Consider the following 26,538-nt stretch of genomic DNA (forward strand, 5'->3'; position numbering starts at 1 on the left):
GAAGTAGTGGTTGCGACTTCGGCGATGATTTGTACGAAAGGGTTTGCTCCCCACACCGGAGCTCGTGCTATTCCGCCGACTTTGCTTGACACTTGACTGACTGACTGACTTGACAGGTTTGCCGAGTCGAAGGTTCGATGGACTTCTCGTGTGCTCTGGATGGCAGTCGTGAGTCAGTCAAGTGTCAAGTAAAGTCGGCGGAATAGCGCGAGCTCCGGTGTGGGGAGCAAACCCTTTCTTCTTCTTCTTTATTATTATTACAGTCAGTATCGCCTATAGCGTGGGTGTTTGATTTTGAGCATTTTATCACTATAAGCGATATATCACTATGACCGATACTGCATGCAATGTATGCGAGTGGGGTGTCAAACGACTCAGGGCGCCGTGCACATACGCACTGCATAGCTGGCTACAGCTCATGTCACACAACATGAGCATTTCCTCGCGATGGAGGCATATTTGGCAACTTGTACAAGCAGAACTCACCAAACAACACTGGACAAGTTAGTTCTTCACGAAGAAGTAACACCCTGTTCTCCTCTGACACCACTTGATTTTACATCAATCACTATAATCGATGCAAAAATAAAGTAACAAAGGTCTTTTGAAAGAAGAATTTGATCACTATAGGCGATATATTACTATAGACGATTATTACTATACGCGATAACTGTGTATACTTAGTTATGGCAAATGAAAATGAATTTGAGAAATTGATCACTATATCCGGTATATTACTATAGCCGCCAACCTTATAGGCGACACGTACTGTATTAACTTAGAAGTAAGTTGCGACTTCGGCGGTAATACTAATAGTCATGAAGTAAGTTGGTTGCTCCAACGAAGAGCACACGCTTCTTGCCGAACTTGACTGACTCACGACTGCCATCCGGAGCACACGAGGAGCACGTCGCACCTTCCGCTCGGCAAACCTGAAAGAAAGCACCACTCCCTGCTCAATACACAGTGTTTCGGGGAACTCACCCCTCATCAGTTGAGCTTGAGTAGGCTGAGGAAGATTGTGCCTGAAAAGCACCACTTAAAAATAATTATACTGCTCTCCAGGCCAAACCATCACCAGGGATACAAACTTACAGAGACGCTTTGTTTCCAGCGCGACAAACACCTCGTGAAGCCCCAGGTAGCAGCGCGAGTTATTATTATTACTATTCTAGCGGTACAGTATCATCCAGAACAGGACGCACAGTACCGTGTACCCATCATAACAATTCAAGCCCTTCCCTATTCACTCAACAAATGAAATGGCAGTTTGTATTTGTACCCAGTGTGGGAATATTCAAAAATGCTGTGCACACACCGCACCACCGTACTACTTCTCGTATTGTTAACACGTGCAAATCTCATCAAGCATACAAAGGCTCAGTGGCAAACTCCTGCCACAAGCACAAGAACTACGTTTTGAGCAACAAGGACGCGTGCCATGCGTTAGTAATATAGAAAGGCTACTCCTGCTATGTACACGTGGGCTGGAGACGGAATTGGTAGACTAGCAGAGGAAGGGGCTAGGAACGTGCTAGTCAAAGTAAAGAGGCGTTGAGGCGTAAAACAAGAACTAGTAGCAAACAGACGGCGGCAAGAGAAGTTGAAGAAAAAAAGAATGGGTTAGTGACAATCTCAGTATAGACAACAACGTTGAGTACGGTAAGGAAACAACAACAGCAGAGGAATTCTCCGCACTAAAACACTGGGTTGTCCAGGCAGCCAGGCAACGCCAGCAGCAACAGCAGCAGCGGAGACAGGGGGTCTGTCCCAGAATAAATAATCAGGCCTGCTGCAGACCTGTCACGGTACGAGGCAAGCAGAGGCGGCTATGAGACAGAATGGGGACGGGGAGGGCAGCATAGTGGGACGGTGGTAGGTACTTGTCCCATAGTATATTGTGGCCACCGATAGAAGATAAAACAAAACACGCGAACATAGGATGGTAACCAAAATACTGCTTGGTGTTTACTAGTAGATGAGCGGCAGCTACAGCTGCAACGCTAGGAATAGGAGCAGCTCTATCACTGACTTGGGATAATGATCCATATCATACTTTGTACATACAAAACGGTGTACACTACACTAATAACAAGCAATACACAAAGCTAGGAAAGGACACTGCTTGGAGAACAAGTACTAGTACATTGAAATAGGAATCTTTGTCACTCTGATTGGACCACGTACTGCTGAAGGATTGAGTTTAATAAGCGCCAGTCGCCTTGAAATACATGAACGTTGATCTGCTGGTTGCTGATATCATGCAGCTGCACACACGCACGCACACACACACAAACAAACACACGTATACACACACACACACACACACACAGTTGGACAAGGACCAATGTCAAGTTGTGTGCACAGGCGCACAGCTCCACGTGGTGCAGGACCAAGAGTGGATAAGGTTTATGACATAGACCAACGGATGCTAGTACCCATTCAGCACAGTTTGTCAAAGACCCGATTGAACCCATTACTACACATGGCATTGGGGATGCGTCTAGCAAACAGCTCCATTAATCAGCAACAATTGAAGACCCAGGAACACCAGTGTGAGCAGTGCGTAGAATTCCATTTCCAAGAATTAGCACCAGTACAGAGCCTCAAGAAGTAGTCTCAGATCGCACTCTAAGTGTATCTGAAAGAATTAAACACAACAGTCACAGCACACCTATACCATTAGGGGCACCTCAATAGTCGGTAGAAAGGAGAGCAAGGTTTTTTTTAACTCGCTTTGCTGTAGCCCCATGGTTTCTTTAGTGAACACAAGACAAAGTCCCAGGTCTGTGGAATAGTGCAGCATTCACAGCCACTGGACAAGTCAAAACCCACAGGTATCAATGCGTTACTAAAGGTAGGGACTAACTAAGAGTACTCACGTTTGGAAGAGGAGTCGCCCTTTCCCTGGCTTGATACGCGCTTCACTTCGTCCTTGTCTTTGCGGCTCTGATTGCGCTTGCCAAACAGCGTGCTCTTGGTGTGTGTAAGAGGCGGTGTGCTGACACTGCTATGGCTCATTGCCCTGAAACACAAACAAAAAAGACACACTCAATTTGAAACAGTGACGCTTATAGCCAGTGTCCACGTGCGTGCTTACGCGCGCGCGTGTGTGTGCAACTCACTGGGAAAATATGGGTTGGCGGTACGGTCATTGATGACTGGAGAAATGGGGTTATGGCGCCGGGTCCCAAGAATGGTGACCTTTGCTATTGTGATGACCGGTGTGACATCAGTTGACGCGCATCCTAGAAGATCAACTACAGGTTGTTGCCAGGGAGATTTTACTTGATTCTCAACAATTATGACTTCCGACACACACACACACACACATGCCCATCGCGGAAGCGATGATAGCGAACAGCTATGTTAGATATAGCACCTTGTGCTGGGATTACACCATTCAACACACACACACACACACACACACACACACACACACACACACACACACACACACACACACACACACACACACACACACACACAATACTGGTATAATACACTGGGTCGACTGTGATGGACAAACATGACATACCGGCTAAGGGAGGGCGATGTGTGTAGGTGTACCGACCCCAGTGACTGCGTCTGAGGAACTGAGCCAAGAACACTCGACAGACTGCTACGACTCTCCATGCTATCCGTCCGCGGTACTTGGCTCGGCGATGCCATGGACTGCGGCCGTACGGCATGCTTGGACAGACGCATGACCCAGTATTGCCGCTCGTCCACGGAGTTGGCCAAAATGAGCAGGTCACGACTGTTCACATCACCTACATGCATGTTAGTACACATAACACACACACACACACACGTATGCATGCACACAGGCATACACACGTATGCATACACACACACACACACACACACACACACACACACACACACACACACACACACACACACCACACACACACACAATGTGACACACAAAAGAGCATACACCCACAGGTTTACAATCACATGGCTTAAAACAGAACGTGCAGCACAAAGTGATATTTCTGTTGCAGAGAAAAACACAGCTGCTCACAGGCTCAACACTTCACGGTATGCTGTGTACGGAGCAACAAACGGAATTTTTTCAATGCTCAAACCTCTGTGACCAAAACGAGAACAAGAAGGATGTCGAGGTACGGCGCCATCAGAGCAACTCACCTATGCAGTCGAAGATTACGTCATCTTGCTTGTCAACATGGTCCTTATGACACTTGAGATGGCAACCTGCACATTACACATCAGTAGAAACAAAAAAAAGTGCGTTCAGGAATATGAGCACAGCAGAGTAGCTCAGTGTGTTGTATGTGGGGGGAGTGTAATAAATTCACGGCATGCGTCTGAAGGCAAACCGGGGCAGCAGAGCACCTCAACACGCAGTATTTCAGTAAGAAGCCAGAGAGCAAAGGCAGCACACTTACGATTACACTCATAAGATGAGTAGGTTTTGAGCAGCGCCCACTGGAGGGGTTTGTGACATGCATCACAGCTCGACGGAACATGCATCGGAATGGAAACAAACCGATGGCCCAGGTAATCGACCATTTTCTCCTGCACAACACCGTAGGAGTACAAGCAGAACAATAACATTCAAATACGGCTATACCTCACACTGTTCAGCCCAAACACACAGAATACTGGTAATGAAAAACTGAGAATGTGAAACAACAGAAGTTGCGCATGGCAAAGTTTAGTGAGGACTACGAAAATACTTTCGGTGCCGAGACCTTTTCCGGTCGAAGTTGCAGCAAGTTTATATGACCATTTGCCACTCAGGCGGTTATGTTGGAATACGACAAATTTTCGGTGTGCGCAACTTCTATACTTACACACGAGGAAAACTGGTAACTACTTCACTGAATTCTACTACACATAATTCGCAAGCAACGCAGCCACAGAACTGTCTCGCATTTCACATACGTCGGCATACAAAACCAGGCCATGCATCTGGGTTATGACAAGTGCAAGAGGCAAAGGAGAGAAAGAAATACGCCACTTACGCCGCCGACTTCCGTCACATGACTGATTGTCGATGCACCGGCACTGTGACTGTCTCCATAGTAGACCTGCACACAACAAGTGAGCAACAAGTGAGCAACAACAACAACAACAACAGCAACAACAACAACATTGAGAGGAAGATGGTCTTAGAGGTGTACCCCAACGATGCAACATTTCCGTTGGTTCTGTTATTTCGCCTAGGGTCCGTACGTACTCATCGATCGTTTTCGTGGGTAGGGGAGGGTCCGTGACGATAATTTATCAATACTGCTGGACGGCCCCTTACCTGGAATATTCTGGAGATGTCCTTCAGCTGAACACGAGATACACATGGGTCACCAGGGCTGACCGTACGGACACGATGAACTTGCCTGTAAGCCACGTGCATACAGTCACACAGGGCAATTATTAGTACAATTTCAAAATATCACCAAACAGGTTTTTAACGAAAAGTGCAACAAGATACGGGAGATTAGGGGGGGGGCAGCAGGTATATTATTGGCATAGCATACAGTTACACGCTACAAAGTGGCTTGATGACTACAGTGGGATTCAAACCCAAGCGTTTAGATTTGGTGTCCACTTCATCAGGCATGCAGCACTCCGGCGAGACTCCCTGCATTAACCCATCGCGTAAGCTGGAGGCTACCGAACACCAGACAGAGGCTTAGCCTAGCTAGGCACGGTCATAGACAACGGCACTTACGCAAAATCAATGGACATTACTGGCTCGTTCCTGTGCTGTTCATCGGGTGACTCGTAGAAGTTTATCAACATCTTGGTAAAGTCGACGTGTATGACCTGACCAAGGCACAAAGAAAGTATACAAACCGTTCAGACCAGTACATACAGGTGAGGAACTTGACCTCAGGATTGTACACATGTAAAGAACAGTATTAGTGAGCACAGACACGCGTGAGCATATTATGGCTTGTCGGAAAGGCCCACGGCACATAAGCACCGAAGAGCATGGCAAGGAGGCAAATACACAGAATGCCAATAGCTTACCTGGTCTTTCCAGCCGTGTTTGCGGATGTTCTTCGCATTCCTCGGCACCTTCATACTGGAGATGAGTTGATCTGAACAAGATGGAAATCAGCATTAACGGAAAATCTGTTATCATACTCGTACTCGAAAAAACAAATGCCTGCATGTCGGGAACAAAAGATAAACTACTCTGCAACGAAAAAGAGTCTTGCCAAGATCTATGAGGCACTGACGTGTTGCCAGTGGCGGATCAAGGGTTGGTCCGAACAGGTGGTCTGTCCTGAGTGATTCTGATATCCCCGATCAAGACCCAAATGCCCCCACCTCTCTCTCTACGTGTATACATGTACCAGTTGCTCGGCATGTCGGTGCTGGCAGGGCAGGGAAAAAAAGCAGCACATGATCCAACATACCTCCACCTCCTAAAGACGGAGAGAGCTGTGTAGATGGGGTGGCGCCACCTGCCGGTGTACAGGACCTATTGACTTCACTGCCGTGCTGAATAGCAGAGCGAACACGTTCAATTTCCTTTTCCCGATCCATCAACTCAGCCTGGGGAGCAGAAAAAGCACGTGCGAGACAGTCATGCCGATTACAGAGAGTTGCGTTGACAGAATACGTAGAGCCATGATTGTGAACTAGCACAATATACTACTGCTCAGCAGCTGCACACAACGAGCTGTTTCACACCCAACTAATGGTTACCAGCTGCAAGGCACTGCACGGCAGATAGTGCAGTACAGACTGCCACGGCCCACCATATCAATCAAACATTCACCCACGAAGAAAGGCAAGAAGGGGCCAATGCCACCGATTCCATCTAACTGACCTGCAGCTGCTTGCGCTGTTGCTGCTCCTCCGTTACTTGCTGCAAGGACAAAGAGACAAGCAGGACAACAGTGCCATCAACGGTGTTTCATCTCAAGCAATAGGTAACACAAAGCCACCATTATGCACATTATACAAATACCGGTAGGACGAAATAATGGTTCACGGCAAGTGAATAGCCAGGATAAGAAAGCTCACCGCTTGGATATCTGTCAAGTCCTTCTGGAAGGAGAAGACCATCTTGGAGTACTTGTCACGCTCCTACACAACATCAGGACCAAACAGACCAGAGCACAGCAACCTGCTGTCAATAACAGGACTACATGAACAACTGGGTGAGTCCACTATAAATGTACACGTGTATAATGTACATGAACACAGGAAAGTACTCGGACTGCAGTGTTGTCTGATTGAATATACCAACCTGTTGCAAGTCGCCCTTTAGTCGTCGGATTTCCTTCTCCTTCTTGCGCACGGCAGCGCTGTCATTATTGTTCTTGCCTATTCCCTTGATGGTACCACGCATATGTACCATTTCGGCAAGTTTGTTCACAGCCTGAACATAAAACACCAACAAAGATCACAATGAAAATGGTGCAAGGTAGATGGACGGATAGAGAGTCGGGCACGTCCAAAAATTCAACTGCCAGGGAAGTTTCTTCGACGACACAGAAGCCAAACACAAGAAACATGCACGAACACCAATACGTAATATGCAGCGTTGGCAATATCTAACAGCCAAATCAATAGAAATCATTCTTTATGGCCTACCTGAATCTTGAGAAGTTTCTCGGTTTCCAGCTGCTTCTTTAGCTTGGCCATCTCAACCTGATGATCTGGCAGGTTCTGATCCTCCTCTGCCTGCTTGGCCGCCACTACACAGCAGGACAAGGTACACAAGAGGCAGGAAAGTATGTGATACATATGTGCTCACACACTCTAGACCGCTACCGAAGGACGAATCTTTGCAAGTGGCAGCCACAGAGACGATAGATAGAGGAAACTTTCCACCCCAGCACTCACCCGCTGCTGCTTCGTTGAGCTTCTCCTGAAGATGGTCGCACTGAGCAATCACTTCGTCGCGCTCCCGTGCCAGATTGCTGACACGCTCGTTGAGATGATCTACTTGCTCCTCCAGCTGCATCAACAACAAACATGGCGTGACCAGGACACGATCAGTTCTGCCATCTCGATAAACATCACACTATAGTAACCTACTGAGCCTGTTCACATTGAAGATGTCTCAGTGTGGCTATATTCAACCAGGCCGCCACACACCTCAAAGAAGACAGGAAAAACGATACAATCACACCTGACAGTGGGATGGTGCGCAGCAGATCTAAAATCTTTAGAATTTAACACACGCTATACATGGGATAAACTATACAGTACAGGTACGCCATCAATCGAGGCATGAAAGACGTCTGACTGCCATACAAATAATAATACTACATCATACAGCTGACTGAGTCTGACCTGAGCCTGCTTAGTGCGGCCCTCTTGGTGTTGCGTGCGGGCGCGTGCTTCTGCCTCGTTCAGCCGTACTTCCCACATCATCTTGTCACGCTCAGCATCATTAACCTATCATAACAAAAAAGAGAAAGCCACATAGCCCGTTATATACACACACATCATTTACAACACAAGCAGAAGTGGAGGAGCTTTCAGACAGGCAAAAGATGCAGAAAGAAATCCCATCCCCTGTCGCCATTAGACTTGTCCGAGAAGAGCCACTTGCAGCAAAAGCATACCTGTTCATCGAGTTGCTCGATCCGCTGCTGGGCACTGTTATACTTGGCTGTCAACTTGTTCAACTTGGCAGAAGCAGTATCCCTGGAGATGTGTAGGCAAGAGAAACAAGAGATGGTATGAGCAGGGCTCAAAACTTGCCAAGTACATGTGTTGCTGCAGTACCAATACATGCACTGAAAAGCATAGCACAAACACTCCCATGCTACATGATGCACAGTATAGCAAACAACACACCAACACACACACGCACGTGCACACAAAGCGAGCTGCGCTAGGTAGCCAGTTACCTTTCGGTCTCCACGCTGCCTAGTTGCATTCGGACTGCAGAAAGTTGGCTATTCACTTCCGCAGCAGCAGCCTTCTGGTCAGCCAGCTCCTTCCTCGTCGAGGACTGACAAGACAAAGCAAAGAAAGAAACATTAGAACACAAGCATTACCCGGGGGTTCAGTGCGGTGGATGGAGTGGTTAGAATGTAGATAGAAGTGCCTGCAAGAAAGGATATACTAGTACCAGTTACCTGTAAGTCCTTTGCACTTTGATACCGGTATGCATACACGGCATTAACACCATTGACAGGAAAAGTAGCGTCCTTGCAGCGATAATTTTACTGGTACACTGTCACAAAAACAACAACAACGACCACTACGTACCACAAGATTGGTCTGGATTTCCACCTGCTCAGTGAGATTGCGGTTTGCTGTCTTGGATGCATCAGAACTGAAATGGACAGAAGACAAAGGATATAATATGACTCCATTAAACAACGAATGCAACCGTTGTACTATGAAATGGCAAGATTGGAAAGAGACCCCGTGCCCATATCAAACTCAATACAACCTCCAACAGAACATAGGAAAGGACATTTTTATGCTGCAGTACCCTCAGAACAAACACTGCCTTGCATACCTGCGCGTTACAGCTGCTTCTAATGTAGACTTTTCTCGTGTCAGGTCACGCACGGACTGCTGCAGCTGACGTTCCTTGGTGCGCCACGCCTGCTGGGCGCTCTCCAGCTGCTTGATCTCGGCCTGCAGTTTAGAGCGGCGATGTGCCTCCTGCTCCACCTGTTCGGAGAGTTCACGCACCTGCAAAAGCAAGACACACGCACACACCATGTGCACAAGGAGGGAAAACAAAGTCAAGATCATAAAACGCAAAACAGCAGTACAACAGGAATCAAACATGGAGACACAAACACAAAACAGACTTGACATGAAGGAAGAAATGACACACCGGAACATAACGAAATCCCACAATAACCCAGTTAGCCAGGGAACTCACCTTGCTGATTGTTCTTGATGATGATTGTTCCATGCGCTGTAGATTCTGTTGAGCGTCCTTGAAGTCACCCATCAGCACGGTCAGCTCTCGCTCAGCCTCGGCACGCCGGCTTTCAGCGTCTTTTCTCTTCGCAATCTCCTCATCCAAGGACTTCTTCATACCTGCACAGGAAGCCAGAAGGAAACACTTGTGTTATGACGGATCACCACTTCCATGCATATCATCACCGAAACCACACGTACACTTGTATGCATACCCCCTCCCCCCACACATACACAAGCCTGCACATGTGATTCGCTAAGAGACAGCGAGTGACTGGGACTTACGTAGGACTTCTTCAGAGCTAGTCGCGCTCTTCTTCTCCTTCGACGCATTCTGAAGCTCTTCCTGAAAGGCAAAAGATAAGACACCAGATGCTATAGACACAATGCCAACTTGAAGAGAAGAGGGAACAGTGAAGAGATAGAGTGATAACAAACTGAAGCATGCCAGCGGAAAAGGTAGAATTATCAAATATAGCACGAGCTGCATGAGCAGCATACCGATCTGAAAAGGACTGCCCATGCTGGACACAGCGACTTACCTGGAGGCCTTTGATAATCTCATCAGATTTCTGAGTCTGCATCGTCAATTCATACGCAACGTTGGCTTTTTCCTACGATACACACACAAACATGGAAACATGAACGTTGAATGTTGCAAGGACACCAAAAATACCCAGCACATTCATCACTGCTATTCAGCACTACAACAGGAAACACCGGCAAGACAACTAGCACACGAGTGCTGGCGAGTTTGCAAGAATCCTTGCAGGCTCAACACCATACCTTGCGTAGATTCTTGATGTCCTCCTCAAGCTGTGCGAGCTGCTTGTTGCAGGTTGTTGTTACGTCCTGGCCGCGACGAATTTCAGTTTCCAGGGCAACTTTCTCATCTGCACACACCGAATACAGGCACAACAAGCGAGACAAGTCCACTGTCAAGCATAAAAAAACAATAATGTGAAAACTGGAAGGAGTCACTACTCAGACTTTTCGCTTTCGTAACTTTTGTTGCCAGATTTAAAATAGGGAGGAAATGTACTACGAAGGTGGTGCTGTACACTCTGGGTACATATCAAGAGAGTACTTGTACTACACGCATATGTGTACCCAAGGGAAGAGACAGGGAAGAATGCTGTGCGGACAAAAGCGCACATCATAGGTGAGCATGCTGTGCGGGGCCCAAGTGCACATGCACAGGAAAGCAAGCGCAAGTGTGCCAGAGGGCAGGCACGGGAAAGTATGCTACGCGTGCCCAAGAGCACAGGCACACGGCACATACTACTACGCACCTATACGTTATGAACAGGGGTGGTGGTGGTGGTGGTGGTAAAGAGGACCCCCAAAGACAAATCACACAGCATAATTAGCATACCTTCTAATGATGAGATGGCTGCCTGTAGCTTGCCAGTTGTGACCAGCTCTGCCTCATGCATCTCCTGCACGTTACGCAGCTCCTTCTCTGAATCCTATACACAGTGGGTAGAGTAGCAATACAGCATTCAGATGTACAAGTGTTAGCAATGGTTGCAAACCCCAATATCTTCCTACTACAAGTGATCATGCACATGTGTAATAACTGCCATGGCTATAAGAGCATCCTCACCTGCCAACAAGCAACTGACCGTGGAATTGAAACAATATACAATATACATAAATGGACAGACCAAAAACAAGACGGCGCCAGTGGAATTGCTTACCTCAAGCTGGTGAACCTTTGTTTGGAGAGTCTTGAGCTCAGCTTTCAGAGCAAGAGATTCCTGAATAATAGAATCACCACAAACAAACACAACCCATGTAGTGAAAAAAGCACATCACTACTAGCACTTGCAGGCAAGGCTAACACAAGTAGGGGGGGGGGGGGGGGGGGGGTATCACATGATATCAGCACCACAGACAAGTGCAGACAGGAGCACACCAAGCAAGGATGAATGCAATGAAGAATAGTATGCAGCTGCACAGCAAGTGATGTACAGTACCTCTGTCCGGTTCTTGTTGGCGGTTGTCAGATGAGAGCTGGCGTCCCTCTCCTCCTTCAAAGAACGCCGCGCATCTTCAAGCTACACAACATGCACAATACAAGATGGCAGAATTAGGTATTATACATGTTACACAATCCAGATACATGCAGAAAGCAACCAAGAACAATGCTCGAGTGTGATTCAATATCATTTACAAGCAGTTATTTTCACAATTTGTGGCACAGGTCACCAACATTTAGGCATTTCATCCATGCCTTCGGGGTTCTCTTGGCTTCACAATTCTGTATTTTTTATCAGAAGCTAAGTGTTGACTTAGTCCTGCAAGCCGAAAGTTCCTGAACACGCCTAGAAGCTTGGAATTGCAAAGCCCAGTTTGAGAGCAAACTAGAAGTCCACATGAAACTCACATACAGGCTCACAAATCTATGGTTTTGAAATGCGCTCAACGCATTTCATTGCAAGGCCACCCTTTCTTTTTTCGTTGTTTAACGTCCGCGCCCGCGTACCTTTTTGCCTCCGACCGGAAAAAAACCAAGAAAGTAGTAGTACCAATAATATGCGAAGTTGTAAATACATGATTGTGTAGTTTCACAGTGTGCCGATCATGACCTTAAACTTATAATCTTGCCTCCCGGGCATGCCTTTGTCTTGTGTTCTTTTTCTTTTTTTGTTGGCTTTTAAATATCGTACGGTGTGTGTCCTAGTAAAAATCCAGATGTAATGAATTCATGACATGCTAACTCCATGCTATGTACCTGTTTTGTTGGATTCATCAGGCATGTGCTCCAATGTACCATCAAAGAGTGTTGTTCTATGCCTGCAAGTGCCGTTAGACCCAGAAATATTGTATATATCACATGCTTTACTGGTCAAAATGTTTGATTGGGGTTTCCAGTTTTTGGAATGGGCTTTTGTTTGTTTTTTCGCCCTCCCGCGTACCTTTTCGCGAAAAAAAAGGACGTTAAACAATGAATTAACAAAGGGTGGCCTAATGTAACATTCGAGTCGTATCATACCAAGCTCATAAGGACTTCACACAGCTCCACGCTCAACGACATACGGAGACGCTCAACAAAAATGAAAGCACAGCATGCCAGTAGCACTGACCTCAGTTGTTAGCAAAGATGCCTTATCATTAGCAGCCAGGATTTCTTTGGTCATTGAGAGTCGCGCAGTGCTCTCGGCAGCCTCCAGGGAGAGTTCAAGCTGCAGGTGAACAAGTAACAAGAGGTCACATGAACTTAACCTTTCATAACACAAAGAGTCAGTGGAACAGACCATAAGAAAGTACTCATCTCAACAACATGATGGAACAGACAAGCGAGATACTAACACACGGACAGTACGTAGATACCAGTGACAACAGGGGTAGGGCATACCAAGTGACAAGGTTGTCATCTTTCCTGCAGACAATGGCAGAGTAGGAAAAGCTTACCTCCTCCTTAGCTTTCACTTCCTTTTGGTACAGAGTCTTGATCTAATGGGAGAAACACAGCCACAACAGGAAGGAACCAATTACAAAGACAGTTATAAAAAAGCCCAAACCAGAGTCCTGAAGCGAGCAAAAAATATACCACGTGCCCCCCAACACACACACATATACACACATGGCCATGCAACAACGCACCTCTTGCAAGCTCTTTAGCTGTGCACGCATCTCTGCCACCTCCAGCTGCTGAGCCTTTGCTTCAGATGTCAATTCGTCGATCTTGGTATTCTGCAGGACAGAGAAAGGCAGGCGTAACAATGAAGACGGCATGGTGGCAGCAATGAGGAGTGAACTACATGAACGATGGAAACTTGCACGACTTGACAAGAGGAACAGTACCGTAAAAGTCCGTAAATAAGTATGTATTTACTTTCGAATTTAGTGACCACACCCGTACTAACTTTCGGGCGGGTACTGACTTTCGGGCACGAACTAACTTTCAGACCTGACTTGTGTGTAGTGGAGAAGTCATTTACATGTAGATGTACATGCTACGTGCTGCATGTGCGCCTCGTACCGGTACTTATTTCGGGCAGTATGTTTATCGGGCTTGATTTGACTTCAACAGACAGAGCCAAAAGAATGAAGGGGGTATTTCTTTCGGGCAGGTACTTATTTACGGACTTTTACGGAATGGAACTCGACATGAAGGAATACGGATCAAGACAAAAAGCATGCGTACCTTCTGCTCCAGCTCTGTCGTAACCTGAGAAAGCTTCAGCCCAACGTCCCTGTAGCAAGAGAGAACAATAAGTCCCGAGACAAACAAGGTCATCAACAAGAGACAAATTGGGCTGCCTTCCAGACTGATTTCCACCTTGGCATGCATCGTGTCCAATTCAATCAACATCAGAGAGCATTCGCTAGCGCTAGACCACGGTCAATTCGAACACCGTACATCACGGCATGAACTGCCACTACAAGCACAATTCTCAACCATGACATGACCATTATGTTGCTGTAAGCCCACACAGCTACAGCACACACATAATGAATGTACCCAGAAAGAAAAAAACATACTTGGCTTTGGCCTCGATTTCGTTCTTCTCTTGAACAGCACGGCGTAGATCGGACACATCTCGTCCACTGATAGATTCGTTAGTCTACAGGCAGAAAAATACATTGAAGTACATGAAGACATGAATGCACGTCTTTGCTCGGTACATGTATGATTGCAATAACATTTCTTTCCTGGGGGACTTCCCCAGCGTTATCCCTTCAAATGTTTTCGAAAACAATCACAGCGTCATTTATGCATGGTTCACGTCATAATTTTCCAGCACAACAGAATAACACCCATGGCAGCAGAAGAAGAAAGACCGGTATCCAGTTACTTGCACTCACCAGAGACATTCCTCTCATAGTACGCGGCTCGCCACCCTTCACAATCCTGGATATACACACAAGCACACGAGCAGACACACATAAATGAGCCGCGCCACGACAAAAGGGTGCTTATGGCACGCTACATCAAACTGAGAAAAACTCGTTTGAAAGTTGAGTATGCACTTTTTCTTTTTGAATTCGATTAGTTTTCGTTGCGATTTATCAAGCTTTTTGAATGCGTTTTTTTTGCAACAGAAGCAGTGAGAATTCAGCCATTGCGCTGTGTCCATAACTCGGTTTGTGAAATTGTTGCCATAACCACCCTTTTGTCATGGTGCGGCTCAAATCCATGGCTAAAGGCCAATGCTGGAGAACAATCCTGAAGGAAGTAACGCTGTACACTCGACCTTCTCTTACTTGGGTGCCTGGGGCCCAAGAATGTCTGTTACTTACTGCACTGGCCTATCTGAGCTCTGCATAATCTCCACCATAAAGAACTATCGGTACTTGTGGCTAGTGAGAAAGGTGCAAAAGCTGTGGTTACTTTGTGCACAACCATAGGAAAGCAATGACGTGCATGTACATGAGGAATTTTGAAGTGCTGTGGGTGTGGACATGACCTGCACATTCTGGGCGAGAGGTGGTAGGTACTCTGGAGCGTTCTGCACTAGATTGCCTGGTTTCGGCATTCTGCTGTAACATCAGCTGGGACGTGACAGAGTGTGAAGGGTAGATCACATACGGCACGTGTACTTACGACTGCTCAGCCTTGTTGAATGTGAATCCGACAAAGGGCAGCTGGTTTCCTGCGAATGTCTGCACAATCATGAAAGAAAGAAGGAAAAATGTAAGTCAGTCGCAGTGCCACTTCTACCCAGAACAAACAAAATTAACGCTCTAACCTTTGGAACAGCAAATGACTCCTGGCCCTTATCTTCCTCATCGATGTCATCAAAATGCCGGGTGTCGGTTTCGTCAGAGAGCTCGGGAATAACAGGTGCGACAGCTGCATCAGCAAAGGGAGTGAACACAAACAGGTAGAATTTAAAAGCAGGAAAAGCGATGGCATGTACATGTATGCAGTGCGTAAACCATAATGGTCTGTATGCAAACTGGACCCTCGGGAATCTGACCGCTCTCGCGACAGTCCAAAATGGTCTCTGATTTCTGAGATGGTCCGGTGTATCGAAACGACCATCCAGACCATTGCACAAGATAGGCAGCAATAGTACTCCATGCAGAGCTGTTCACATCCTGACCATTATATACATGACACATGGTCGGGCCTAGCATCATGATTGCCATACAACTACACATTACTCAAGACACTGCAGTCATTCACAACACTATGAACATCAGCACCAGATTGCTAGACATTGGCCAGTACCAACTTGTGTCGTTGTACTACTGCAAAGTGGTCATATCGCAGTGCTGTTAAGTTATGCTCAGGCCCAGGCCCCTAGCTCCACCAGCCTGAACGTTTGAGAGTGGCCACAGTGGTGACAGTTGAGTGGGTACACTGTGGTCACACTTTTAACAACATTAGGTCATTTGGAACTCAAAAGGCACGCGGGGCTTATGGGAAAAAAAGCAATAGCGGTGTTCCTGGTTGCATGCTGGCTGCTTGAAGATGCCTTGAACACATATGTACTTGCAGCAACCAGTGTATCAACATTATGTTAGCACCAGGATAGCTCTACTGCTGGGACACCAGAGTGAGTCAGCTTTCTGGTCATCTTACCTTGGCGAATGTTTTCCCAGGTGAACTTGTGTGACTTGAAGAAAGGGTGAGCCCTGATTTTGTCAAATGCATACGTGCCCAGACGCGTCTCCCTGTACAGTCAGAGGAAATGGAGCATAGAAACAGGTACAAAAACAGTATTAAAACCAATGAGAAACAAACATTACAACAAAAAATGGAAGAACGATCGAAAGCCCAGTAACCCATAATAGTAGTAGGTAACTCGTGAGAAGCGTAACCTGCACAAGCAGGTGTATTCAAGGGATGACACTGACTCGGAGACACAAGAGCTGCCTTGCCACGCACACTGCAGTACCTAAACAAATCATATCTACCGCAATGGCTTTCATCTAAGTCTCGAAAGAACTCTGTAAGTCAGGAAACCGAAACTTCCACGACTCGCTCACTCAATGCTCCTTTTTATTGCTGTCACATGTCACCAAATTTTTGGGCATGGCTCATCACCGGGAAGATACAACTAAATGGCCCTGAAAGAAACTGGGTACTGTATAACATGTAATTTTCGGTGTAATTTTAATTTCGGTTTTTTCGGTAGAGAAACCAGGCACCTAAATTTAAATTACACCTAAAAGGCACTAGAGTATGCACTGTATGTGAAGGGTAGGCTGGTCACCTAATTCTACATTATACCTGAAACCTGGCAGGTCCCTGGTACCGAAATTTAAATACAGCTAAAATTACATGATATACAGTATTTATGATGGACCACGGATCAGATGTGACAACAGATACCGCGATTGGCAACACACAGGTCATAAACTTGACGAGCAGGTGAGAAGTATGTCAATTGGAGCGAGAGAGTAAACGTATTACTATGGAACCAGGTGAGACGAGCTTGAAAAAAGTGCTACAATGCAGTATACTTCCACAGGAACCAACCGAACATATAGTGTGATAATGTATCAAAGACTTGCAGGCAATACAATCATTACACTTATGCAGTTCACACTTTGTAAGTCCCCAAGCACAAACCAGGCTCTGAGCACGTTGCTCACTGCTCATGAATGAAAGTAACTCCATTACTTCATGGATACAAGTCACAAGGGGTTGGTGAGTGGCGAGAATCGATTCTGCCAGTACCTGAAAAGGTACTGGTGATTTCAGGTGTTGGTTCTCTCGTTTTCGCTCCAAGGTGCGCATAGTGCTTGTGCACCCTCCTCAGCAAACAAACACAGTGTGACCACAGTGTCAAGTGAGCGCAATCAGGGGAAAAACTGGGCAGTATGTGCTCCGAAAAAAGAAAGACCCCCCCCCCCCCCTAATATGCCTGACCCTCGAAACACACAACTCACCGTTCAGCTAGGAAGCCGTTTATGAGACTCTGGGCATTTTTCGAAATTTCCACATCAGACGGAAAAGAGAGGGCATTCTTGTGATCCATGATCTTGCCTGCACCAAAGACAAAGAACAGGTAAGAGCAATGGGGCAGAGCATTATTAGAGGACAGCTGATAATACCACTAGGCACAAGCGTACGGAAATGGTAAGGGAAACGAACCAAAGAAAGTCAGAACTGAGCAGTGTGCAAAGCAAAGCAGATGCATTTCACTTCAAACATGTGTACTGGAAAAGACAGCCACATGAAAAGTTGGAAGACAAGAGGGGATGCATGAAGGACACTGATTCAAGCTTTACGAGCTGAAACAGCACTCAGCGTGGTTTGAAATGCAACATGTACACTATTAAGGGGGCGTTCGTTTTTGATCTACAGGTTTGGGTAGAAACTACTTCTTTCGGTAGAGTTGTTCGTTTTTTTTGAAAAAAAATCTACTCAAACGGCTCTACCAGGAAAAAGTTGGTAGAATCCGGTAGAAGTTGGTAGAGCTACGGGATTTCCAGCAAGATCAATGATTTGCACACAACTCCATACAAAAAAAGAAACATTTCACGTACACATCGTGTAAACTACTGAATCCAGTAGAACAGCGTTCGTGCACTTGCCTCTACCATCTACCTCTATCGGTAGAGTGACTCTACTCTACTCTGCCAGGTAGCTAAAAACGAACGCAGCCTAAGCCTGGGCCCATCCCGGCACCACTTATAGTACCATTACTACAACAGAAAGAGGCTTACCATATGTGCCAACAAGCGAGTCCGAGTAGAATGGGGTATCACCTTGACAACATCAATGGAGAACATGGAAGAAGAGCTGATGAGCAGACAGATATGATTTCTCCTGATGTGCACCCATGATAACACTGCACCCAGATATCACGCATTAGAGACCCAAGAAAGATGTAGAAGGCAGCCACAGAAGGGGATAGCAAGGAAGGCTATTGGGAGTTACTCCTGCTGAAAAGGACTACAGTACTTGCACGATTCCCACAAATAATTCCCTCACCAAGACTACAGCTGAGCAAAACGGTTCAACAGAGGAAACACAACAGCGTACTTACCAACAAGCATTTCGTATAGCACAACGCCGACTGACCAGAAGTCACATTCGCGCCCGTAGTAGCCACCGCCACCCTGAGATTTCAACACCTGTGCAACAGACAATACAGAGACCAATACTCGCATATGTAGCCAACCTGCAGCTAACACTACAGAGCAGGACGGGCGCCTAACCCAAAACGGTTGAGTGACCGTGCTACGTGCACTGCATGCATGTGTACCAACACAGCAATAAGAATATGATACAGTAAAACCTGTAATGGTGACCACTCGGATAAGGCGACCACTCGACCATGGCGACCACTTTTCCTTGTCACGGACGCATTCACATTCAAAACAGCTCGAATAAGGCGACCACTTGCTCAACGCGACCGACGACCACCCACACACGACCGCTTTGCACAGTGCTAGTACATGTAAATGTACGTATTGCATCGTGCACCATGCATTGTAGATCTACACATCAGTGCAGGAAGTGTAGATGTACATGGTGCATGCACAACACTTGACAGGTCTGAGGACACCAGGCACATGAGTCGTGCTAGAGTAGCGTAGGTGTGTGCACTGTGATACACTGATCAAAATGATGTGTCGCATGCGGACATGGTCACGTGACCCACTGAACCTGGATAAGAAGACCACCTGGCCACGGCGACCACTTTTTCTCGTCCCTTGAGGGGTCGGTCGCCTTAGACAGGTTTCACTGTACGTGCAAGGAATTTGTGGAGGATCCATGCAGTTGGAAATGATAAAAAAGGGCCCTCCAGCATTGGAAAGTGCCGGTAGATGGAGTACTGCAGCAAGCCTGCGCATTACCTCAGGTGAAATATAGTCCGGTGTTCCAACAGCTGTGTCTGCTTTCACCATGCCTTTCTGCAATATGGAAGAGAGAGCAAGTAACACAATCAAAACCGAATAAACAGGACAATCAAAATCCTATACTCGCTGCAACAATGTGCAGCACACATGTGCTACAAACAAGTCGAGCTTTAGGTGCTTGACAAAACGACTTAGACCTTCCACGGTTTCATATAACAAAATCGATCAACGGCAAAGTATCATTACTCAGTCAATTTTTGGCATGGTTTTATATTGAAGTTCTAAACTAAAACAAGCACAGCAAACACACCTGAGAAAAGGCCAAAAACAGCAAATGTTCTCAAGCATGACGTTTTTGAGCACGGGTGAATATTCCGTAGTGAGATGCCGACCGTCTTGACTGCCCACCATTTCACAAAACACTCAGGGCTAATCCTATCCTTCACCACCAAAGTACATGTGGCTATGTTGCAGATTCGCTTACACTGTCCATCTTCATGCACGTTCCAAAGTCGGCAAGCTTCACGTGCCCGCTGCCGTCCAGCAGCATGTTGTCGGGCTTCACGTCTCGGTGAATGAAACCCATCGAGTGGATCTTGTCCAGTGCCAGGCAAACTTCAGCGATGTAGAACTGTGCCCACTCCTCAGGTATATCATAGTTAGACATCAAGTTGACAAGATCGCCACCTTTTCAAACAGAAGAACATGCACACAGCAGAGACAGTTTTGAAGGAAGAACTTGACGCAATATATTTCAACATCATATCAGCCATGCATATTACCATGCTTCGTCAAAGTCACCTACAGATGTGTGCTATACCATGCCCAACTGTACAGTGGTGCAACGCCAGCAAAAGCCTACTGTATACAATCTGCAGTGTGCAGATCCGCAGCTAGCAATAGAAGTGATCGAGTGCCCTGTATTCCAGAGTAGGGCTGAAACGATTATACCGAATAATCGAGTACTCGTTTGATAACTCTAACGATCAAGCAATCGTTTAGATTACCGATTACGATTATTTTGCGTTTTTTAACCCTTTACCATCCGTGCGTACTTGAATCGATCTCTAGAGATCGATGGACATGCATACACTAAAACATTCGTAACTCGATCGATTCTTGTCGGAATGTAAAGAACTAAGTATCTAGAAAGAAGCCGAAGAGCCCAGCTTTCCATTGCAGCAATCAGTAAAGAGCTGCGATGTCGCATTCCAAAGATATGTCGCTCGACATTTCAGCTACGGCAAAAGTCGAATTTCTTTTCGAGTGACTGACCTTGAGCGGGGATTTTCCCCTCTCCTGACATGCTGAGTCACTTTGGCATGCTTTGATCACGTGGGCAGCATGAAAAGAAACTCAAGCAAAAAATTTGGAATGTTTACGATGAAGGAGCGAGAAATGGCTGGCGAGGAGAGAATTTCCTCGTATATCCAGCGATGGGGTGTATTCGAAGCTCCCTGGCGCTGGATATGTGATCTCGGTAGTGTCCTGTTTGAGCTCAATGTACGCAGCTCGTGGAGAGCTTTCCAGAATGCCCAAGATAGTGAAAATTGGTTGATTAGAACTGAAGATATTCTCAGAATAAGGTGAGAATTATTGCATTTGGGACTCCTGGGGAAATTTGGTCGGATGGTAAAGGGTTAAATTTTTAATTTCTTATACGCGCAGTGCATGCAGCGCAGAGTAGTACACAGTACTACACACTGCACGCGCTGCGTCGCAGCCGCTCAGGACGTAGAACGCGCAGTGCGAGTTCAAACATCGAATACAGTACAATATATAGTGTAGTACAACGAAGTTGGAGCATGAAGCTCGAGGTCAAGGTCGCGTCCGGTCTACATACATAACAGCACGCGTACAGTTCAGACTTCACGCGAGGAATTTTACTGGTTGGATTTTTGGCCATTCCACGTACATATTCCAGGTGCGGCCTCTTAAAGATTATAATCGAATAATCGATCGTTATGATAAAGAGTAATCGATTGGGCTAAATGGATGATCGTTTCAGCCCTATTCCAGAGGTATACTAATAAACATGTACATGTACGTTGCAGAGCAACTTAAAATTCAGTTGCACTTCGTGCATGTCATGCAACTACAGTTGTGGCAAGTGAAATCCGACACTTGGCATAAGGGACTGCACCATGCAGTCTGCAGCCCCTGTAGCCCTGCATACGTAGTACATGTGTTACATACAACTTTATCTGTCTGATGACAAAACTCGTACTCATCACAGTCAAGGTTCAAAAGGTGCTGGAAAAATTTAAAAAATGAATGAGGATTGGATACCAGTACTCCTTATGTGTACCATGTTTGTGAACTGTGTGTATCTACGCTGTGACCTTTCGATCTGTTTGGGATGCATACGGCTCTATTGTACAAATTAGGTGCAGTGCATTACATCATTGGTGTCCATTTGGGGCGCTGTACCCTATGGCAAGTGTCGCATTTCACTTGCCACAACTGTACATGTTCGCGCCACAAACTTACAACTATGATGTACTCCAAGAATTTTACAACAACAGAACTTGCCCTGACACCGACATTGGAGCTTAGCCTATACCTAAACGTTCGTGTTCCAGACAACCACCAGATCAGCACCTAAGCAATGACTGAGTCAGAACCAGTATGCAGATGGTACAAGAGCTCACTTAACTACAACACAATATGCACTCGTAGATACATGTAATAGGCACTCATGCATGGGTATAACTTGAGGGTTGGAGACGTCATGGCCCAGCTTTGCACACATTACGTGCATACTAGTACATGTAGTGGACAGCACTAAAAGCTGACCTAAAACACATTTCACTTCTTACCAGGCATGTACTCCATCACCATATACAAAAACGTCAAGTCTTGGAATGCATAATGCAACTGCATAAGCAACAAGATCGGAAATACATTCACATGTCAGATGAACATGCCGAAACAAATACCAAGGCATGGTTTTCGAACTCGTGCGGGTTTGGGATCTGCCAGTGTGTACATTGTCACGCGGTAATCCACCCTAATAAATTACAGAAACCCTGAACGAAAAACACACTTGAAAACGAAAAACTGCAACTGGAAACGGATAGCTGAAAAATACGAAAATGTTCAGGGTTCCATGATTATTCTGCAAAGCAGGTTAAATTTTTCTGACTGGACTTTCAATGGAGAAATAGATGGTGCCAGAAGCACTATATATAGCCCACTGAAAACAGAGACATCAAGGCAGACGTCCAGAGAATCTGAATGCTCCACGGAGCCAAAATAGTTCAGAATCGATACGCAGCAGACTACACAAGTCAAATGGTTTACATGTAGAGCAGTGAAGACTTTCGCAGTCACCACACGCAGCCAGTACAACGCCAGCAGAAGTCACCCAGTCCTGATACAGCCCAGCGACTCACCTGAACAATCCATTCACTGCTTGCCTGCGCCATGATGTCCCGCTCTTCCCAAAAGAAGGCCGAGTCAGACCGCTTGACCTATACAACGCAAAGACGTGAGAGAACCGCCATAGATATGAGGAACAGCTACAGTCCACCGCTACCTAGCGTTGGTATGACCAAAAGAGGGCCTTTCCTATAGATGCATATTCACGGTGATAGGTAGTGATCTGGGAAAACATGCATGACAAACACCCTTCAGTAAATATAATTCCATGTAAATAGAGGAGTTCAAACAGTTCTGTACGCAGATTGTGTATTAGGAATCTACATACATAATATGGTGCTGGACCTGAAGTTAAACACTTTTCGTTGACACAAAAAGCAAGTAATGAACAAAAAAGGTTTGATGGCAACGCCGGCCAGTGCTCAGTCATACTGCCGTCTTTCAGCATCTGTCCGAAAATATGCTCCCTTCATAGATATACTTTGTAGCGCACCATGAACGGCACCTGAATATCTTGACAACTCATATCCCTTGAATATCCAGTAAAAATCGTTCGCAAACAATTGAAAACCCCTATGACCCTATGCAATGCCTGCTGACCCTATCACCTTTTAGATCGTTTGCTGGAGAACAGCATTATAAAAATGTGCATACAGCTGGCCGAGTATCGTGCACACACAGAAAAGCATTAATGCTTCGCACTACAGCGGACAGGTGGAACAAAGATCCGCATGCCCCCAGGTGTCAACATGCACCATACAGGTGCAACAGCAATCTTCATAGGCCCAGGTTTCAAAGTGTATTGCCTGGTCACAGGTGATCACGTGTACTTGGGTGCATTATTTATCCAAGACCTTGCACGTACTCGTTGTACATTACGGTAACAACACACACACGCGCGCGTGCGCACACACGCGCGAGCGTGCACACACACACACACACAAACAAACACACACACACACAATGCATGTAATGGAGCTTTGGACAATGTCACAGTAATGTCACACTTGTCATCAATGGTCAGGGAGGTTCGTACGAACAATGCTCAAGTCGATGTTACTGCGCTTCGTGACGCTTTGTCGCAGTACAGTGAAAGCACGGCTTAGCAGGTGTCACTCAAGAGAAGTAGGGCCAAGGCATGCTTGAGAACCTAAATTATTCATTTCCACAATTTGAAGGAACTTTACAAGAGAACGATATCAGTATGTGTACGAACTACGAAGAGAACCCTACTTGTAACCTGGGCCTTGCAACATCCGCGAACAGCTACAAGTACAAGCCGCGCGGTGATTTACGAACAATATGTCAAGCACGATCATGACAGCTTACACCGTGTTACAAAGCAATAAACTCGTAAAGTGAATTGAACGAACGCTCAATTTCAACTAACTTACCATTTCATATTTGCTGAGAAGTTTCAAAGCGAAAATCTTCTTGGTAGCTTTATGGCGGACCTACAAGGATATCGGCACCGAACAACAAACAATGCATTAGAACTAGATAAGAACTATTGGACAATATCGCTTAACTTTCAAAGATATTCCAAATTCTCACCAATTGGACTTCGCCAAAAGCTCCACGACCGATAACCTTGATCAGTTTGAAGTCATCCTTCGTCAAGCGAGCTTCATTGATGCGCCGAACTGGTTTCTCATCTGCAAATTACCAGGTGATCAGAAGGAAACAACAACGCAGGATTGAACGATATTCGTTGGACCCAGAGAGAATCCATATCTAAACTTACAACGATCCAAAAAATTCTCAACATTCTTGTTGCGGCGCATGCTGGGGAAATTGCAATCATTCACCATCGCCAACACTCCGTCCTGTTCCAACAAGCGACACACAAGAGAAAGAGGGAAGAGAGAGAGAGAGAGAGAGAGATGGTCACTGCCACTATTCCGGCCACTGGGTGTCACAGGCATCAGTTCGTACCAGCAAGGCATCAATATGAAAGACAGACACGGGATCGTGAACATCTTCATACAGGCGAACAAGCCTGTCTTTCGGTAACAAGGAATCCATTCCTCAACTTCAATATTCACAGCATTATTTAGAATAACTACTGGAGAAGGAAACTGCCCGGAGAAGGGGAGCAATGCTGAAGAATTATTGTCTAGCCTCCTTTACAACTTCTTTCTCCGCCAGATGAAAACTTCCTGTACACTGGATCGACGCCCAACCTGCGCCGCCACAGCCGCAATGAACGACCGCGCGAAGGGGCCAAGCCTTCGCTGACTAGCTTCTCACCAAAGCTATGGATCACTACAAGTTCATGGTAGGCTAAAAAGAAGAAGGGCCATCAGAAGGTCCAAAACGTGAAGAAATGAAAACGGCCAGATCCCGAAAATATTTTGACACGTTTTCCTGGCACTGTCGCAGGCCATGCAGCTCGATGCTCGATCTCGGGCTCACACCAACTCACTGCACTGACTCACTTCACTCCGCGATCCGATCACAAACAGAACTGCTGCACCATGCAGGGGGCTGTTGGGCTACAGTACAACTACTTGTACAAGTCAAGTCAGTCATACCATGCATGTACCAGTCCATTTCAACCCCGCTCTGGCTCTGTGCGCCGCATGCAGGGTCACAACGACTGACAAAGATCTACGTACGTAATACGTAACGTGATCGTGATGACATGACATACTACGCTAAAATAATGTAAAACGAATGATCAAGTCGAAGTCGCGTTGAGTCACGATCACGTCGATCTACTTTTTCAAGTAACGTTAGTTTTGTACGACTAGTAGTATGACTCTATGAGCTCGCGTGCTACGCGCCGCGGGTACGGGTGGCACGCGTAGATCTACGCGGACGTCGCAAACGGACAAGTGGCCAATGAAAAACGTAAAATAAAAATTAATGTTTGGCACCTATGAAATCAGGGGCCCGGGCCGCGGGCCGGGATGGCCCACGCCTGGTAAAAAAATGCAACTACAATGTAAACCATGGTATGATCTCTTGATGACATGCAGGGAGTCGTCAAACGAGAGAGCTGGAAGCTCAGGGCCCTACGCTATGCTTTTATGCTTTTTTGCCTAGCTCATCGTACATGTTATAAATATAAGAACTGATGGAATTGTCTTTTTCCGTTGGTTGGCCACATCACTGTATTGCAAAAACGTTTCAATCGGTTTGAATATTATGAGTTAGGCAAAAGTATTTGCAGAATTTATTGCGGATTGTTATTTCTCTAATAATCATCTACTTTTGTTTTGCTCCTTCTTTAATTTTTATCTCCTTATATTGTAAATCAACAAATTTTGGCCGAAGAGAAATAGAAACCTCTCGATTAAGAGAGGTTAAGATGCACGTTATTTCCGACGTGACGCGCAGTTTCACGTCAAATTTGAAATCGATCGGTATTTTTGCTCTCACATGCATCCATTGCTCAATCATGCATCATTTGCCTATATGACAAACGTTGGCCTGCGATTTACTTTGGCCGGTTGGTACCAAGCGGCGAAATCAGCGAAATTAAATCGCCAGCGAACA

The 26,538-nt window shown here is 46.1% G+C and overlaps 1 protein-coding gene across 2 annotated transcripts; it reads right to left on the reverse strand.

The window, feature by feature from the left end:
- Positions 1-1,258: 1,258 nt before the first annotated feature.
- On the reverse strand, positions 1,259-25,410 carry LOC135815096 (rho-associated protein kinase 1-like). 2 transcript variants are annotated; one of them, XM_065328343.1, is made up of 47 exons: positions 24,973-25,405; positions 24,782-24,863; positions 24,592-24,692; positions 24,432-24,491; positions 23,052-23,129; positions 22,476-22,533; positions 20,141-20,343; positions 19,654-19,710; positions 18,840-18,927; positions 18,517-18,558; positions 17,737-17,833; positions 16,424-16,515; positions 15,585-15,688; positions 15,440-15,498; positions 14,701-14,746; positions 14,377-14,459; positions 14,039-14,087; positions 13,495-13,584; positions 13,303-13,344; positions 12,975-13,073; positions 11,865-11,945; positions 11,586-11,645; positions 11,261-11,354; positions 10,672-10,778; positions 10,428-10,499; positions 10,171-10,231; positions 9,845-10,005; positions 9,470-9,648; positions 9,214-9,280; positions 8,850-8,953; positions 8,562-8,643; positions 8,287-8,391; positions 7,834-7,948; positions 7,582-7,685; positions 7,235-7,366; positions 7,009-7,071; positions 6,812-6,850; positions 6,396-6,534; positions 6,004-6,074; positions 5,702-5,796; positions 5,282-5,366; positions 4,995-5,060; positions 4,416-4,545; positions 4,156-4,221; positions 3,539-3,773; positions 2,883-3,025; positions 1,259-2,267 (listed from the first exon to the last, which is right to left on the reverse strand). In XM_065328343.1, the coding sequence occupies exons 1-47, from the start codon at positions 25,060-25,062 to the stop codon at positions 2,260-2,262; spliced, it is 4,284 nt and encodes a 1,427-aa protein (XP_065184415.1). In that variant the 5' UTR covers positions 25,063-25,405; the 3' UTR covers positions 1,259-2,259. The 2 variants fall into 2 exon arrangements, with proteins under 2 accessions (XP_065184415.1, XP_065184414.1); XM_065328342.1 differs by lacking the exon at positions 1,259-2,267 and adding an exon at positions 2,323-2,641 and having other exon boundaries at positions 24,973-25,410.
- Between the last annotated feature and the right edge of the window lie 1,128 nt (positions 25,411-26,538).

The sequence above is a fragment of the Sycon ciliatum genome, chromosome 4, assembly GCF_964019385.1.
Source record: "Sycon ciliatum chromosome 4, ocSycCili1.1, whole genome shotgun sequence".
In the NCBI taxonomy this organism is placed as follows: domain Eukaryota; kingdom Metazoa; phylum Porifera; class Calcarea; order Leucosolenida; family Sycettidae; genus Sycon; species Sycon ciliatum.

Coding starts and splice junctions, on each gene's coding strand:
- LOC135815096 (XM_065328342.1), bottom strand. CDS start 25,062: ATGGATTCCTTGTTACCGAAAGACAGGCTTGTTCGCCTGTATGAAGAT. Junction 14,460..14,700: donor CTATGAGAGGAATGTCTCTG/GTGAGTGCAAGT, acceptor TTCTGCCTGTAG/ACTAACGAATCTATCAGTGG. Junction 10,006..10,170: donor TAGCTCTGAAGAAGTCCTAC/GTAAGTCCCAGT, acceptor CTTCCTGTGCAG/GTATGAAGAAGTCCTTGGAT.